The 18,423-nt window shown below is 50.6% G+C and overlaps 1 protein-coding gene across 8 annotated transcripts in view; it reads left to right on the top strand.

Moving 5' to 3' along the window:
* CARS1 (cysteinyl-tRNA synthetase 1) overlaps positions 1 to 18,423 on the top strand; it is a 57,948-nt gene that overhangs the window by 11,725 nt on the left and 27,800 nt on the right. For 5 of the 8 annotated variants that reach the window (XR_011610416.1, XM_011721268.2, XM_011721265.2 and 2 more), the window contains 5 exons: positions 4,408 to 4,499; positions 5,681 to 5,769; positions 7,054 to 7,150; positions 7,692 to 7,790; positions 8,898 to 9,047. Coding sequence is in view for 7 of the 8 variants with exons in the window: in XM_011721268.2 (XP_011719570.1) it covers positions 4,408 to 4,499; positions 5,681 to 5,769; positions 7,054 to 7,150; positions 7,692 to 7,790; positions 8,898 to 9,047 (527 nt within the window). In the remaining variant the exon portion in view is untranslated. Of the gene's footprint in view, positions 1 to 4,407; positions 4,500 to 5,633; positions 5,770 to 7,053; positions 7,151 to 7,691; positions 7,791 to 8,897; positions 9,048 to 18,423 lie in introns of all 8 variants that reach the window. The other 3 variants (XM_011721270.2, XM_011721272.2, XM_011721271.2) reach the window with 1 other exon arrangement.

The raw sequence follows: 18,423 nt of genomic DNA, 5'->3' as shown, positions 1-18,423 counted from the left end.
GAAGAGGGAGGTGGGAACTGGAGCCTGGTACTGCTAGAGCATCCAGTGACCTCTAGTGGGTCCGAGGCGCCATGGAGTCCAGTGGAGTGTCCTCACTCATGTCCCCAGGATGACGGTAGCCGTGGATCTCCCTCCATGTAGCTGTGAGAATCAGAGCCGCTGCCCTCACTGAGTGGGAACGCCCTCCATTTCCATTGCTCATACTCCCCAAGTATGCACCTTCCCTCCTGGCACGGTAGGCCACGTGCCCCTCCTCCTGCTCGCCCTTCCACCTCTGCTGGCCATCCCAGCAGCATCAAATGTGCCCGTGTCCGGCCCTCAGCATGCCCGCCTGTCACCAGCCCCTCCCATGTACCTTCTGTGTCCTTTCTCTGAGACCATGGGCCTCAGCAGCCCGAGGGATCTTCTCAGACATGGAAAGGCTGTGCTTGGCCAGGCGCGGTGGCTCACGCCTATAATCCCAGCACTTTGGGAGGCCTAGGCGGGCGGAGCATGAGGTCAGGAGATTGAGACCATGCTCGCTAACTCGGTGAAACCCCATCGCTATCAAAAATACAAAAAATTAGCCAGGCATGGTGGTGGGGGCCTGTAGTCCCAGCTCCTCCGGAAGCTGAGGCAGGAGAATGGCGTGAACCTGGGAGGCGGAGCTTGCAGTGAGCCGAGATCGTGCCGTTGCACTCCAGCCTGGGCGACAGAGCGAGACTCTGTCTCAGGGGGGGAAAAAAAAAAAAGGAAAGGCTCTGCGTAACCCCCAGGGCCCTATTCCTGTGAAGCCAGACCCCTTCCAGGGGAATCCCTTCCCTGGATCGCCGGCCTCCAGCATGGAGGTCCACTGGATATCAGGACGTTGAACTTGTTGGGCACTTCTCACCCACAGTGGAGGCTCAGCCCTTGCAGCCTGCCGGCCTCTGCCTGCCCCCGGGAAAGAGTGTCAGGCACACCCTTCACTGAGGAAGGTGTGGGTCTGTCAGACGAGGCCGTGGTTTTACGAACATGAAGGTTTGGTGTTGCTCTCTCCCCTCGGATGGAGGACCCTTAACTTCCTGATGAAGGATTTCTCTCCATGAACCCCTCGCTTGGGTCCTGATTTCTCTCCATGAACCCCTTGCTTGGGTCCTGATTTCTCTCCCTGAACCCCTTGCTTGGGTCCTGATTTCTGTCTGTGAGCCCCTTGCTTGGTCCTGATTTCTCTCCATGAACCCCTTGCTTCATCCTGATTTATCTCCGTGAACCCCTTGCTTGGTCCTGATTTCTCTCCGTGAAACCCTTGCTTGGTCCTGATTTCTCTCCATGAACCCCTTGCTTGGTCCTGACTTCTCTCCGTGAACCCCTTGCTTGGTCCTGACTTCTCTCCGTGAACCCCTTGCTTGGTCCTGATTTCTCTCCATGAACCCCTTGCTTGGTCCTGACTTCTCTCCGTGAAACCCTTGCTTGGTCCTGACTTCTCTCCGTGAAACCCTTGCTTGGTCCTGACTTCTCTCCGTGAAACCCTTGCTTGGTCCTGACTTCTCTCCGTGAAACCCTTGCTTGGTCCTGATTTCTCTCCGTGAAACCCTTGCTTGGTCCTGATTTCTCTCCCTGAACCCCTTGCTTGGGTCCTGATTTCTCTCCGTGAACCCCTTGCTTGGTCCTGACTTCTCTCCATGAACCCCTTGCTTGGGTCCTGATTTCTCTCCATGAACCCCTTGCTTGGGTCCTGTCTGCATCTGATGTGATGTAGGCAGACACTGCTTGCCACTTCCTGGCTTCTCTCTCCATCGTTTTATCGTCATCCTCCCACATCCCTGTTTTGAAGGCATGTCTCTCATGAGCGGTTCATAGTTGTTCTGTTGTTGGATCTCTCAGGTCAGGGTGGGACTGTGGAATCAATGAATGTATCTTCATTTTTCCCAAAAAAACAAAAGCACAGGCCGGGTGCGGTGGCTCACGCCTGTAATCCCAGCACTTTAGGAGGCCGAGGCAGGCAGATCACGAAGTCAGGAGTCCGAGACCAGCCTGGCCAATATGGTGCAACTCCATCTCTACTAAAAATACAAAGACTAGTGGGGCGTGGTGGCGGGCACCTGTAGTCCCAGCTACTCTGGAGGCTGAGGCAGGATAATTGCTTGAACTCGGGAGGCGGAGGTTGCAGTGAGCTGTGATTGTGCCACTGCACTTCAACCTGGGTGACAGAGCGAGATTTTGTCTTGAAAAAAAAAAAAAAAAAAAAAAGCCGGGGGGACAAGGGTCCTTATGTAGTATCTCTCAGTTCTTTCCTTTTGCAAATCTGAATTTGTATATCTGGGCCTCGTAACCCGTTTCCTGGGGAGCCCATCGCCAGCTGTATGGAGGTAGCAGCCTTAGGGGAGCTGGAAAGCTGGCTGTGGCCAGGCTTCTTGGACGAACTTTCAGTCCTGTGAACCCTGGGCCCTTTCCTCATAGCAGGGCAAGTGTGATGATCCCGTGGCCTCATGGCTGTGTTTCTGGGCAGTGTCTCCAGCTGTCTGAGATGGCAGCAGTGTCCTATGGAAGGAGCTCCAGGGTCTTAGTGAGGGAGGAGAGTGAGGGATCCTAGAGTGACCGGATCCTAGAGTGACCAGTTGAATGCCTCCAGGCATTGAGTGAGATTCTCCTTCAAGGGCTTGTGAGGCATTTAACGTAAACTGAGGCCCAGCTACACTTGGCCTCAATAAGCACATGATGTTTGATTAGGATTGGGAATTTCCTATGCTTTAGAATCTGACCACCTGTGACTGCTGGAACTCACCTAGAGTGGGGGCTTCTGCTGAGCACTGGACCTGTCTCCGTCTCCTGCCCCATCTCCTATCTGCCCACACTTCCCTCCCTGCCCAGACACACACACTGCAGCCGCCCTCCTTCCTGCCCTTGGCCTGTTTGTCATCACCGTCTGCCGTCCTGGCTCTTGTGGCCCAAGCAAGAGCCAGGAGGCCAGGAGATGGCTGCTGCCCAGGACCAACTTCCCCGTGATCACTGTGTGGCGATTTGCTGGCCATGCTGCCAGACTGTCTGGCACAGAAACCAAGGACAGGAGGAGGCAGGATGCGAGCACCCTGGTGAGCTGCCAGGCGGCCTGCTGGGGTGGGCGCAGGTCAGTGCCAGGAGTATCCAGAGTATCCATCTTATAGGCCTTCCTGGTGCCACTCAGCAGCGATATGTGAAGCCCTTCCCAGGGCCAGGCACCAGCTGAGGTCAGAGGTGTCCAGCAGAGCATAACGCAGAACCTGGACCTGTAGGCGACAACTGTGGAGGAAAGTGGGGATCTGCTGAGGGGGCAGGGCAGGCAGGAGCCGGCCGAGGACAATGGCAAAGTCACCAGGTACCGTCCTCCACACCCAGCTTTGCAGGATTGACGTTTCAGAGGATGAATAATCACCCTGTGACTGCCCCTGGCCCCAGGGACAGAGCTCTGCCCCTTCAGGGGTCCCAGATGTAGGTTGTGTAAGGACAGCCTCATGCCAGGTTGGAAGCCAGACCTGGAAGCAGTGTGGTCAGAGCAGCCCAGGCAGCCCACAGGCGAGTGGAGGGGAACAACTGGGGAAGTCTGGCTAGGAGGAGGTGACTGCACTGAGGGGCTAGCTGGCAAGGGTCTCTGCCTGGGGGCTGAGAGGAGCTCAGGTTATTTCTGAAGGCAGTATAGACCTGTGTGGAGCTTGAAGCCCAGTGTCTGGATCAGAGTCTGCTGGGCTGCGGGCCCAGAGCTGGGAGCCAGCCGCTGGCTTCTGCAGTGTCCGAAGTGGTGAGGAGGAGCTGGGCTGGAGCCAGTCTTGCCTGCTGGCAGTAGCCACGGTGGGGTCCTTTCTGCCCTGACTCCTGGCCTCTGTTGCCAGGGCTTGGAGGCTTGGAGGTGGCCTCTGTCCCAAGAAGAGTCCCCAAAATCCTCACTTTGTCCAGTGAGGGATTCTGGGCGGGGGAGGTTCCCAGGACTGCGGCGGCACAGACCATACCTTGTCAGTGTTGAGCCCTGACTGACCCAGGAGTGCCAGGTGGTGGTGTGCTCGCTGCCAGCAAGGGGCCAGTATTTGAAGAGCAGTGGAGTGTGCTGAGCACGCTGTGTAGGCGTTCCTCAGCCCTTCTGGGTTCCAAGGGTGTTGTTGGGGTACGCTGCCATGCAGAATATGAGAAAGCAAAAGAAACACACGGTTGTCAGGAGGCGGAGCTTGCAGTGAGCCGAGATCACGCCACTGCACTCCGGCCTGGGCCACAGAGCGAGACTCCGTCTAAAAAAAAAAGAAAGACACGGTTGTCTTTGACCTGCGTGATGTTGACCGAGGTTCGTGTGGTTTCACGTTGTGTAAATTTCATGGAAAACTGTAGTCCCGTTGTAAAAACCAAGTCTCCAGACGAAGAGGCGACTTGCACTTCCTGGTGCTGCCCCTGGACCCTGACCCTGCTCTCTTCGCCTCCCAGGTAAAGGCCGGCGTGTCCAGCCCCAGTGGTCCCCTCCTGCTGGGACCCAGCCATGCAGACTCCACCTTTACAACAGCCTCACCAGGAACAAGGTAAGGAGGACACAGATGCTGTGGTACATGCACACGATGGGAGGCAGGACGGCCCCTGTGCCTTGTCACACAACAGACTTCTCCGTTCCTTGTGTTGGGCTCTGGAATTCCATAAATCCAGGTTTAAGATCCTTCAGTCACTTCCATGTTAGAATCTCTGTGGCCCAGGGGCAGAGCTGTCCTCTGAAACTCAGACACATGAAGGATCACGCCTCATGTGGCAGCCTGCGCATGGCTTCTGGGCATGGATCACCCTGGCTTGTCTCTCGGACTCTGCCCAACCGTGAATACTTGAGGTCATCCACAGCCAGGCCTTTCAGGAGGACATGTGGTTGCAGCAGGTGTCACCGTGTGAGCCAAGCAGGATGGGCAAAACTGTAAACCGGCTGGATGTTGCTGGGAGCACAGCAGGTTTTGAGAAGAAGGCAGGATTGGTTCCTAACAGAATGGGGTTTGCATGGTTTGCTTGGCTCAGGGCATGGCCAGTGACTCCAGAGATTTCAGACCAGACTCTGGCCGGGGGTGCTTGGATTTCCATCAGGGAGCACGTTTGGCAGACAGAGAGTCAGGTGTGAGGGAGTTCATGGCCTTCCTCTGGAAACTGGTTGAGGATACTGCCCCCAGAGAGGTCTGAGGATGCTGGGAGGTTGAGGGGTGGTGCCAGAACAGTGGTGAGCAGCACCACGATTCAGGGGTCCTGGCCTCCAAGCCGGGCTCCTCCGACAGGGACTGACCCTGGCCAAGTGCTGTCTGCCTCAGTTTCTTTATCTGTTAAAAGAAAATGACATAACCTACATCCTAGAGTGTACTACGTATTGAGTATTTAACTCAGGGCCTAGCACATGGTGGGTACTCAGTAATATTAACTGTGTTATTGTTAAATAAGCAGCATTTCAGCAATAAGTAAGATCATGGATTCCCTTTATAGCGTCCCTCCATAGGTGAGTAGAAGGCCAGGGAGGAAGAGGCCCCACCCACCCAGGGCTCAGTTGGTGGGAGGTGCTGTACATCTCACTGGGCTCCCACTGAGACTGTGACTTTTCACAGTAAAACAAAATGGTCTCTGTTGAATTGTTTGCACAAAACACAAGCCACACTGTGATGTTTGTTGCTGTTTTTGGTAATCCTGTGCAGTGTTTCTTGCATTTCTTGTGATCGTCATTCCTTCATTCCTAACAAAGGAAGTGTTCATACCTCAAGATGGGAAAAAGGTGACGTGGTATTGCTGTGGGCCAACCGTCTATGACGCATCTCACATGGGGCACGCCAGGTAGGTCCACTGCGGAGTGTCCCTGCGGCTTCTGCAGTTGTACGCAGAAGTCAGAGCCACTGGGATCCACAGCGGGAATCTTAGGTCCACAGAAATCTTAGATCTGCTACAGAGACCTGAGATTTGAGGAATCAAGCCTGAATTTCTTCTCTTGTTTTTATGATGAAAATTTTAATTCCATAAGTAATCCATATTCGCTGCAGAAAGACTACAGATCACCAAAAACAAAATGTCCATAGCCCCACTGCTAACATGCTGGACTCGACCTAGGCACTTTTTCTCACGTACCTTAAAGTTTTCTCTCATCCCTCAGGCTCTGGTGGGGGTCCCCAGATGCTGAGTTCCCGTGACACTCAGACCTGACAGGCCTGAGGCTGAGTTGGCTGTGACCCCCCTGACCACTGGATGGTCATGGCTGTAGCTCCTGATGAGTAGCTGGCTGTAGATGCCACAGAGTCCTTTTATTTGTTCATGTTTTAGTTGCAGTGCCAAGGACATGTATAGTCAACCCTTGAACAACCTGGAGGGTAGAGGGCGTGACCCTCTGCACATTTGAAAACCCACACATAACTTTTTTTTTTTTTTTTTTTTTTTTGAGACGGAGTCTCGCTCTGTCACCCAGGCTGGAGTGCAGTGGCCGGATCTCAGCTCACTGCAAGCTCCGCCTCCCGGGTTCACGCCATTCTCCTGCCTCAGCCTCCCGAGTAGCTGGGACTACAGGCGCCTGCCACCTCGCCCGGCTAAGTTTTTGTATTTTTAGTAGAGACGGGGTTTCACTGTGTTAGCCAGGATGGTCTCGATCTCCTGACCTCGTGATCCGCCCGTCTCGGCCTCCCAAAGTGCTGGGATTACAGGCTTGAGCCACCGCGCCCGGCCACACATAACTTTTGATTCCCCAAAAACTTCACTACCAAAATAGCCTCCTGTTGACCAGAAGCCATACCAATAGCATGCCAGTCAGTGAACACGTATTTTGTATATACATTACATACTGTATTCCTAACGATAAAGAAAGCCAGAGAAAAGAAAATATTATGAAGAAAATCTTCAGGGAGAGGACATGTATTTACTATTCGTTAGGTGGAAGTGGATCATCATGAAGGTCATCTTCCTTGCCATCTTCATGTTGAGTAGGCTGAGGAGGAGAAGAGGGGGTTCTTGCTGTTTCAGGGATGGCAGCGAAAATCATGTATAAGTGGGCCCATGCAATTGAAACCTGTGTTGTTGGAGGTTCAGCTGTACATATCGTCTGGTCTGGAAATGTTTGTTTTTTCGTTGCTTTAGGTCCTACATCTCTTTTGATATCTTGAGAAGAGTGTTGAAAGATTACTTCAAATTTGATGTCTTTTATTGCATGAACATTACGGATATTGACGACAAGGTAAAGGGAATTTGTAAGATTAAATTTTAAATGCAATTGGATGGTGTGAAAGGAGATAGGACTTTTGCATAAGTAAATAAAATAATGTAGGCTTGAGCTAGCCTGTGTTTTGACCTGATAAACATCATTTTAATCCCCTCCATGAGTTAATATTACCACTTATGCTGCTGATATCATTTCTATGATGCTCAGACAGGTTAGAAACCTGCATGTTGCTCAGGGGTCAGTAGCCCCTGGTGTTGTGCAGAAGGAAGGCGTCCCATAGCACGCACTTCAACGTGTGGCTTGCAGGGGAAGCTGGGGCCCCCCGGGCTCATTTCGTTAAGTGTCACAAAGATCACATTAGGCCTTGGGCACTAGGGCAGGTGGGAGATGGAGGGTGGTGTTTCTATTTGATGATGGTATGCGTGTCTGGGGCCCACAGTTGTCTGCCACCACCCTCACCCTCACTTAGGGTTGGCCAAGGGAGAGAGTGGCCTGCAGCAGAGGGATGCAGCTGGGTTCCAAGCTTCACTCCCCAATGTCTCTCTTCCCTCCCTAGATCATCAAGAGGGCCCGGCAGAACCACCTGTTCGAGCAGTATCTGGAGAAGAGGCCTGAAGCGGCACAGCTCTTGGAGGATGTTCAGGCTGCCCTGAAGGTGGGCCTCTTGCTGTCTGCTCTAGAAACCAAACCCTTTGCTTCTTTTCTCGGTCCTTTGTAGATTACTGTCCTAGGGTAGTGTCAGTCTCACAGGCTTTCACAAAGTGTATGTTACTCAAGCCAGTTCCATCAGGGGCACTGAAGTCTCGATAGGTAAGGTCCCCTGGCCTGTGACAAAGTCACCAGGAAAGATGCACTGGGGTGGAGTGGAGAGTAGGTGACCTTCCTACCACTTACAGGAAAACAACTGAATTCATCACGGTGCCGCTAATTACACCTATAAAAATGCTTGCCAATATTGCTATCTAATTTTCAATGCCAAGGTCACAAGTAAATCAGAAACTTCTGCCTGAGACACAAAAGCTGTACTAAGCTTTTTAATTTGGTAATACTGTAAATTTCCAGAATCTTTTGAAGAAGTTAGTTCTCTCTAGTATTTTCATTCTGAGTAACCATTATTATATAGTTATTTTTATGACAATAGTAAGAATAGGTGACTTTACTCTCTACTAATTATCTTTAGTAATTACAGTAATCATTACAGATATGTTTATGGCATTTTATCTCTGGAATTAAAAACAGGAATAAAATTAGAGCTTAGCAATCTTTTAGGTCAGTGAGGCCTGAGTGCCTTCTTTTTTTTTTTTTTTTTTTTTTTTTTGAGACGGAGTCTCGCTCTGTCGCCCAGGCTGGAGTGCAGTGGCTGGATCTCAGCTCACTGCAAGCTCCGTGTCCCGGGTTCACGCCGTTCTCCTGCCTCAGCCTCCCGAGTAGCTGGGAACTCACTGGGTGGCCCACTTTTCCTCATCCCCAGAACAGCCCTAGAAATACTGCTCTCACACCCATTTTGCATTGGAGAAACTGAGGCACAGAGAGGTTAGGTGCCCTGTCCAGGGGCACACATGAGAGGGCAGTACCAGGAGCTCCTGAGTGGGGTGCTTCAGTCTCCCTTAGTTACTTACTGCCCTGCCACTTGGGGTGCAAACTTCTCTATCTCTATGGGCCGTGGGAAAAACTGGTCTGTTTCCTACCTGGAATCACCTTTATGAACTCGGGGTTTTGCTGAGCAGTATCTAATAGGTTTGACATCTCTTTATGGTTGTAGCCATTTTCAGTAAAATTAAATGAGACGACGGATCCTGATAAAAAGCAGATGCTCGAACGGATTCAGCACGAAGTGCAGCTTGCCACAGAACCGCTTGAGAAAGCTGTGCAGTCCAGACTCACTGGAGAGGAAGTCAGCAGCTGTGTGGAGGTGAGGCTTCACATGTCTCCAGCCAGCCCTTTCGGGTCACATGTCGGGCCGTGCATAGATGGATCTGTGTGCGCGGATTGATTCCACGGTTTGTCTTAGTGGAAGACACGCTGTGTCTCCCGTAGCCCCACTGCGGCAGGTGGCCCTGTTCTGTGGTGGCAGAGTCAGTGCTCCTCCCCTCCCACACCCTCTTGCCCCATTTCCTGGGTGCAGAGCCTGTGCCGCTGGAAGGAGACTCGGGATCCACACCCTCCCAGCACTCCCATCAGATAGGCAGGAGGTGCACTTGGAATGTGGGGAGGCCGCCTTCTGTGGAAGCATTCCAGGATTCTCCAGTGGACTCTCCCCCCACCCGCTGGAGAAGGAGGAGCAGGGATTACCACTGAATGGAGAATTGAGGCCTGTGGGTGCCTACTGAGCTTGGAGCCTTCACGTTGACCAGCTCTGCTGCCCCTGCCGAGATCTCCTTCAGACACAGGGGAGAGACCTGGGTGCAGAGGGGACCCTGCCCTCTTCCTCAGGCCTTCCCCCTGTGACTGGCACCCTGTCAGGAAGGCCTTCTCCTTTGTGCCAGCGCCACCTGCTGGTCACCCTTTAAGAACTCGATGGGAAAGAGAAGAGATGGCTGCAGCTGTGCGTGGAAAAAAGAGGCCCCACTCAGGCGGCAGCCTTGCCTTCCCTCACCACCGCCCTGGCCCCACCTCAGTGATGGGGCAGGGAGTCCGCGTCTGCCCTTCGCCGGCATGTTTCTTTCTAGTTTGGTCTCTTCTGTGTCCTGACTCAGCAGATTGCTTCGTTGTGCCTGTTTCCAAACTTCATGGAAACGCGCCCCGTGTGTGTAGTCATGAGTGTGCTTTCACCCAAGCTGTGCTTCTGGGACGGACCCGCATGTGGTCGCTGTCACTCCCTCAGTGCCCACCTGGGGGCCGAGCTGTTTGTCTGTTCTCCTGGGACAGGCAGTTAGGTTTCCTTGTTACCAACAATGCTGCTGTAATTTTTTTCCCAGTTGTTCCACTAATATATATATTTTTAAATTGTGGTAAAACACACATTATAAGAAATTTACCATCTTAGCCATTTTTAAAAGCTTTTTTTTTTTTTGTAGAGACAGTGTCCTTTTGTGTCTGGTTTATTTTGCCCAGCGTAGTGTCCCCATGGTTGACCCATGCTGTAGCACGTGTCAGACTCTGCTTCCTTCCTGTGACTGAACGATGCTCTGTTGTATATAGATGGGCCACATTTTGCTCATCCTTTCACCTGCCCTTGGACACGTGGGTGGTTTCCACATTTTGACGATTGCGAGTAATGCTGCCGTAAACCTGGGTGTACAAATATCTGTTTGAGTTCTTGCTTTCACTTCTTTGGGGGACATACCCAGAAGTGGAATTGCTGGGTCATAGGATGATTCTATTTTTGATATTCCGCGTAACCACTGTATTGTTTCTGCAGTGGCTGCGCTATTACACATTCCCACCCATAGTGCACTGGGGTTCTGTTTTCTCCGTATCCTTGCCAAAGCTTGTTATTCTTCATTTTTTCCATTCTAGTAGGTGTGAGGTGGTATATCCTGTGGTTTTGGTTTGCATTTCCCTAATAACTAGTGACGTGGAGCGTCTTTTCCTGAACCATGAGTTGTTCTGTGTTGTCTCTAGGTAGACATTTGCAAGTTTCTTAAGGCCGTATACCTGCAAGTGGAATTGCTGGGTTGTATAGGATATATGTGGGTGACTGTGTCGGGGTTCCCAACACTGCCCACACATTCTGGGGTCCTCTAGAAGGACTCATAAGACTTGGCATTGACTTATCATCTCGTCTAAGGTTTATAACAGTGACACAGCGAGGGTGCAGAATCTCAGGCAGAGTCTTCGGTCATCCACGGACAGGCTGCTGAAGCTTCCTCCCTCCCTCCCATGAGGGGACGCAGCACACTTTCCCCCACCAGGAAACAATGCAGCCATATGTGTGAAATGTCCCTCCCCAGGGAAGCCCATCACATAGGCCCCCTCTGCCTGGCACATGCCACAATTCCCGACTCCCCAGAAGGAAAGCTGGGGTTCCACCTGCATAAGCCACAGTGTTTGTTCAACAGCCCACGGGGCTGCTGCCGCAGAGCTGGGTTTCCCGGCCTCTTAGCACAGGGGACATTTCAGCTCCTGGATGACAGCCAATGGCCAGCTCTACAGGCAGGCCTTTCTCAGGTGGCAGACACAGACCTGCTAGGCTCATTCTTATCTTCACAGTAGCCATATCAGAAATGTCTATGTGGCCAGGCACAGTGGCTCACACCTATAATCCCAGCACTTTGGGAAGCCAGGGCAAGAGAATCACTTGAGCCCAGGAGCTCCAGACCAGCCTAGGCAATATAGTGAGACTATTTCTACAAAAAATTTAAAAACCAGCCAAGCATGGTGATGCATGCCTGTGGTTCCAGCTACTGGGGAGGCTGAGGTGAGACAATTACCTGAGCCCAGGAGTTTGAGGCTGCAGTGAGCCATGATCGCACCACTGCACTCCAGCCTGGGCAGCAGAGTGAGACCCAGACTCTTAAAAAAAAAAGAAATAGGCCGGGCGCGGTGGCTCAAGCCTGTAATCCCAGCACTTTGGGAGGCCGAGACGGGCGGATCATGAGGTCAGGAGATCGAGACCATCCTGGCGAACACTGTGAAACCCCGTCTCTACTAAAAAATACAAAAAACTAGCCGGGCGAGGTGGCGGGCGCCTGTAGTCCCAGCTACTCGGGAGGCTGAGGCAGGAGAATGGCATAAACCCGGGAGGCGGAGCTTGCAGTGAGCTGAGATCCGGCCACTGCACTCCAGCCCGGGCGACAGAGCGAGACTCCATCTCAAAAAAAAAAATAAAAAAAAAGAAATAAATGTCTATGCAAATTTCTTCTTCCTCTACCACATTTCGGGTATGCTGTGTATTTGCACATACACCCACCCCACATTTGTATTGTCAGATTCTTCCCTTTCAACAATGCCATGAATGCAAAGTGCTGATTTCTTTGGTTTCAATGTCCCTTTTTCCAACCTTTCCTGAGACTGAGCATTTTGTCACATGCTTGCTTCCAGCTGTGATTCTGTGCCCCCATATCTCCCCCTTTCCCATGCGGTTATTGGTCCTTTTCTTACTGTTTTGTATCATTCTTATGTCTTCCGATACTGATTTCTATGATTTGAATGTTTGTTCCCTCCAAAGCTCATGTTGAAACTTACTCCCTAGTGTAACAGTGTTAAGAGGTAAGGCCTTTTAGAGGTGACTGGGTCATGAGAGCTCTGCCCTCATGAATGGGTTAATGGATTAATGGGTTATCACAGGAGTGGGGTAGTTATCATGAGAGTGAGGCTGTTACAGAAGCCAGTTTGGCCTTCATGAGGCCCCGGCCATATGATGCTCCACGCCACCCTGGGACTCTGCGGAGAGTCCCCACCAGCAAGAAGGCCCAGAACAGATGTGGCCCCTTGACCTTGAACTTCCCAGCCTACAGAATTGTAAGAAACAAATTTTCTTTTAAAATTACCCATTCCTAGGCCGGGCATGGTGGCTCACGCCTGTAATCCAGCACTTTGGGATGCCGAGGTGGGCAGATCAAGAGGTCAGGAGATCGAGACCATCCTGGCCAACATGATGAAACCCCATCTCTACTAAAAACACAAAAAATTAGCTGGGCATGGTGGTGCGCATCTGTAATTCCAGCTACTCGGGAGGCTGAGGTGGGAGAATCCCTTGAACCAGGAAGTCAGAGGTTGCAGTGAGCCAAGATCGTGCCATTGCACTCCAGCCTGGCGACAGACCAAGAGTCTGTCTCAAAAAGAAAAAAAAAAAAAATTACCCATTCCCAGCCAGGCGCAATGGGTCGCACCTATAATCCTAGCATTTTGGGAGGCTGAGGTGGGCGGATCACCTGAGGTCGGGGGTTTGAGACCAGCCTGACCAACATGGCAAAACACCGTCTCTACTAAAAATACAAAAATTAGCCAGGTGTGGTGGCGGGCGCCTGTAATCCCAGCTACTCTGGAGGCTGAGACAGGAGAATAGCTTGAACCCAGGAGGCGGAGGTTGTAGTGAGCCGAGATCACGCCACTGCATTCCAGCCTGGGCAACAGAGTGAGACTGTCTCAAAAACAAAACAAAACAAAAACAGACTAAGACACAAATTATCTCCGTTACATGTTGGGTCTCCATGTGTTTGTGTCTCTTAGTTCCGTTCTGTTGGTCAAATTGTCCAGCCCAGACCAGGTGCAGTGGCTCGTGCCTGTGATCATAGCACCTTGGGAGGCCAAGGCAAGAGGATCCCTTGAGCCCAGGAGCTTGAGATCAACCAGGACAACATAGTGAGACTCTTATCTCTATAAAACATTTAAGAATTTAAAATTTTAAAAATTTATAAAAATTGTCCCGTCCTGCAGGAGTGTCATGCTGTCTCTCACACGTAGCTGGCGGGTAAGAGGCCCCATCTTGGTTTTGTCGTTAGGTGTGTTTTGAAGCCTCAGCTTGTCAAGTTCCATGTAAGACACTGTTGGGATTTTGCATGTTGTATCTAAGAACCAGTATCTCGGCCGGGTGCGGTGGCTCAAGCCTATAATCCCAGCACTTTGGGAGGCCGAGACGGGCGGATCACGAGGTCAGGAGATCGAGACCATCCTGGCTAACCCGGTGAAACCCCGTCTCTACTGAAAAATACAAAACACTAGCCGGGCGAGGTGGCGGCGCCTGTAGTCCCAGCTACTCGGGAGGCTGAGGCAGGAGAATGGCGGGAACCCGGGAGGCGGAGCTTGCAGTGAGCTGAGATCCGGCCACTGCACTCCAGCCTGGGCAACAGAGCGAGACTCCGTGTCAAAAAAAAAAAAAAAAAAAAAGAACCGGTATCTCAGATCCAGTTTTGTTGTGTCGATCCTCTCTAGTCTTTTTGTTTTTATCAGTTTTTGTCCATTCTTTATTACTACTTTTCTTCTTTTTTTCTTTGGATTTATTCTGTTTTTCATTGTCTCACTTAGCAGTTTAGCTCATTTTCTGATTTAAGAATTTAAGGCTATACATTTTCCTCTGAGTGTTTTTGCTGCAAAATTTGACATCATGTACTTGTGAACAATTTCTAATACCATTTTGGATTTTTCAGCCCAGGAATGATCTAGATGTAATTATCTAAAAGTTAATTATCTAAAATTACCTAGAAGTTTGAAATTTCCAAATGGATGGTATTTTTTCATATTAACTTATTGTTATTCCCTTATAACTTAATTACCCAGTGGTTGGAGAGTATGGTCTGTCCCGAGCTGGATCTGAACAGAGACTTGTGTTGTGGCCCCTGTGTGTGCTGGCTTCTGAATGTTCTCTTGTGTTTGAGAAGATTTTGTCTGATCACCTACTGCACAGTCCCACATGCCATCCGCTTAGCTATACCTGTTGGCCATGTTGTTAATATTTTGTGTGTCTTTGCTAATTCTTCCTGCTGGCTTAGCCTATTCATACAGTTGCCTAAAAAACAAAAACAAGAACCAAAACAAAACTCCTCCTCTGACGGTGAATTTGTCTGTTTCTCCTTATTTTTTCACTTTTTAGAAAAAAAAAAGTTCTTTTTTTAAGAGTAGATTCTGGTTCACATCAGAAGTGAGAGGTCATATGTATATCCCCTACCCACCTCACCGTCACCTCCCCCGGTGTCCGCACCCACCAGAGGGTACGTTTGTTACAGTCAGTGAACCTGCACTGAACGTCATGACCCTGAGTCTGTGGTTTACATTAGGATTCACTCTCAGGATTGTACATCCTGTGGGTTTGGACAAATACTATCTCGTATCCCCCATTACAGTATCACACAGAGTAGTTTCACTGCCCTGAACGTCCTCTGTGCTCCAGCCATTATCCCTCCCTCCCCACCCCAACTCCTGACAACAGCTAGTCTTTTTACTGTCTCCATAGTTTTGCCTTTTCCAGAATGTCACATACTTGGAATCCTACAGTGTGTAGCTGTTTCATATTGGCTTCTGTTTGAGGTAGGGGGGAAACAATGTTTAAATTATGTAGGGATTTCTCCCTCACCCAACCCACCTCTGCCCCAACAACCTGTCAGTTCTCTAGCAAGCATCAGCTGGGAGTCCTGTAATTTATTTCATTTCCAACACAATCTGCCAGGAGGCAGTGTCAGATCGGACAGGTTGAAGGCTTAGTCCCGTAAGACTGTCCCCATTTCAGATGTCAATTGAAAGTAGTAGTTTGTTACCTGTACTTCTGACCTACCAGTTATTGGCCGGGTATGGTGGCTCATGCCTGAAATCCCAGCACTTTGGGAGGCCCAAATGGGCAGGTCACAAGATCAGGAGATTGAGACCATCCTGGCCAACATGGTGAAACCCCATCTCTATTGAAAATGCAGGCCGGGCGCGGTGGCTCAAGCCTGTAATCCCAGCACTTTGGGAGGCCGAGGCGGGCGGATCACAAGGTCAGGAGATCGAGACCACAGTGAAACCCCGTCTCTACTAAAAATACAAAAAATTAGCCGGGCGCGGTGGCGGGTGCCTGTAGTCCCAGCTACTCAGGAGGCTGAGGCAGGAGAATGGCGGGAACCCGGGAGGCGGAGCTTGCAGTGAGCCGAGATCGCGCCACTGCACTCCAGCCTGGGCAACAGCGTGAGACTCCGTCTCAAAAAAAAAAAAAAAAAAGAAAATGCAAAAATTAGTTGGGCGTGGCGTCACGTGCTTGTAATCCCTTCTACTCAGGAGGCTGAGTTAGGAGAATTGCTTGAACCCAGGAGGCGGAGGTTGCAGTGAGCCGAGATTGCACCACTGCACTCCAGCCTGGCGACAGAGCTAGACTCTGTCTCAAAAAAGAAAGAAAGAAAGAAGGAAAGAGAGAGAGAGAGAAAGAGGAAGAGAAGAAAAGAAAAGAACAGAGTGCACTGGTGTATTTTGGAATGCTTCCTTTCCCTTCTTGCTATTGGAAACACAAGGGGATTTTTCTCCAGTATTCACTGTGAGAGCCTGGTCAGGTTCCTAGAGGTAAAACTCACAAAAGTGTTGGGTCACCTTTGACTGGGTCCTTGGAGTTTTCAGCTGTCTGACTTGCCTACACCAAGCGTACAGCAATCTCTCAGTTACAGTCCTGGTTTTCCTCCCCCAGCAGTGGTTCCCCCAATAAGTTTTCAGCTTATGAGTCTCTGCTCTGGTAAGTTGTGATTCTCTGTCTTCTCCTGTTGGTCTCTCCAGTTTGGGGGGCAGTGGTTTGCCCTATGACCTTACTTCTCTTATGGATCTAAGAAGAGTTGGCTTTTCAGTTTGTTCAGCTTTTTACCTATTGTTAGGTAGAGTGACAACTTCCAAGCTCCTGACTTACGTGAAACTGAAACCAGAAGTCTCTTATCTTTTTGTATTTATACATTTTGATAGTTAATCTGTATGACCAGCAGCATTGAGTATTCCAATCCTATCACCAGGCAAGTTTTAGAAACATCATCTTAGAAGTATTGGTGGGAAGCAGCTTTTGTCTATCTCGAAGTGTGTATATCTCCCTGTTTGTTCGAGGTGGTTGCCGTCCTCTGGCTTCCATTGTTGGCTGTTGTTGAAAACATCGGTTGCCCTTCAAATCACTTTTCTTTGATCGGTAAATATGCCTTTTCTATCAGGCACCTTATCAAAATATTCTCTCTCTTCAGTTTTCTGCTATTTGACTAAGACATTATAAGAGATTTGTTTTTACTTATCCTATTGGATATTTTGTGTGCTTCCTGGGTCTGGATTGTTGCCTGGGTTTCGAGAAATTCTCAGACGCGTCTTCAAGTATCACTTTTACTCAATTCCCTCCCTCTTCTCCTCTGGGATGCCAATTAGATGTGGGTCTCATCATTTCATCTCATCCTTCTCCGTGTCTCTTAACCTGTCTTTCATATTTTCCTTCTTGTCTCTATTCCATTTTGGATGACTTCTTCAGTTCTGTCTTCCTGTTCACAAATTCTCCTTCAGACAGGAAGTGAAACACAGTCACTCAGTAGGATACGTAAGACTCTTTCGCCGGTTAATAGATTTCATCTCTGCAGGTTCCGTTCGCCTCTATTTTCAGATCTACCTGGGCCATTTTGCTGGCCTCTCCCTGCTTGCTGTTGCGTATCTGTGTCTCCTTATTTCTTTAAGCATGTCATACTTAGTGGATTGTATTATGTATCTGATAACTCTTGCATCTGAAGCGTCCATCTGTTTGTCGTTTCTGCTGACTCCCATTCACAGTTGCTCATGTGCTTGGGCGTTTGGTGACCTTGATTAGGACATCAGTTCGTGCTGGGTCATGGCCTTGGTGACCCTGAGGGCCAGGATGCATGTGTCCCTGTTCTTGGGACAGTCCCAGAGTTTGCTTTCCAGGCAGCAGACTTGGCAGCCTTTGCTCCCCAGGGCGCACACCCTGCTTTTGGTGCTTGTCTACGCACTGGATGCCCCGCCGTGATGGGAGGGTGTGCTCACTCCTGCAGACGTGCCTTGCCACTCGCAGGCCTGCAATACATTAGCACATCTGTTTGATTCAGGAGCTGTAGGCAGGGACTGCGTCAAGAGCCTGGCCCACATGGGCCCTGTTCCCCTTCTCTGTCTGTGTTGTGGCTTCTCTGTCCACCCTGTGTCCTCACTGTCTGCCAGGCCATTTTCCTACACTTTTTCCCTCTATCCTTGGTTCTCTGCCTCCCATCCCCATAGTAGGCCACAGACCATCCGCTTGGTGCCACGCCCTGTCCTAGGTCCAGGTCAGTACACTGTGAGCGCTAGGTCCCTCCAAGGTAGGCGGAGGGTGGACATTTCTCTCTTCTGACATGAGTGCATTTGGGACATGTCTCATGCTTAGAGTGTGTGTGGTCAGTACCTGGGTCACACGGATGCAATGTTGTTCTGGGATTGGTGGTTTTTCCTCCCATTCCATGGTGTGTCAAGTGGGGATGGCATCTTCAATCAATGGCATCAGGGAGATGGGGCTTTTGAGACCTCTGGGACCAGTGCCTTGCCTGTCTCTGCTAACCTCTGGTTGTCCCTGTCATGAATCTTCCTGAACGCACCAAGTGGTTGTGTGTAGATGACACACTGTGTACTCCTGCCCAGCCTCTGCCCATGACCCTGCCCTGCACGCCCCAGGTAGGCTGCACACGCTCACCAGGCTCACCGTGGCGCTCCCACCTCTTTGTGCCTCTGCACCCACAGTCCCCTCGGCTCTGCTCTTCTGAGTTCATGTGAGACTCGCCTGTTTGTGGAGTCTTGTGTTTGTCCCAGCCAAGCCAGTTGTGTAAGCATCGCTGTCTCCCTGGGAGACGGTGACTCTTCACAGATCAAGGTCAGCACCTTTGAATTCAGGGCACTGATGGGCTCACACCAACTGCACGAGATGTGCTCACACGAAGTATGTG

This window comes from Macaca nemestrina, chromosome 12, assembly GCF_043159975.1.
Source record: "Macaca nemestrina isolate mMacNem1 chromosome 12, mMacNem.hap1, whole genome shotgun sequence".
Lineage (NCBI taxonomy): Eukaryota > Metazoa > Chordata > Mammalia > Primates > Cercopithecidae > Macaca > Macaca nemestrina.
Note: the sequence above shows the minus strand (reverse complement) of the source record. Positions and strands in the feature narration are given on the sequence as shown.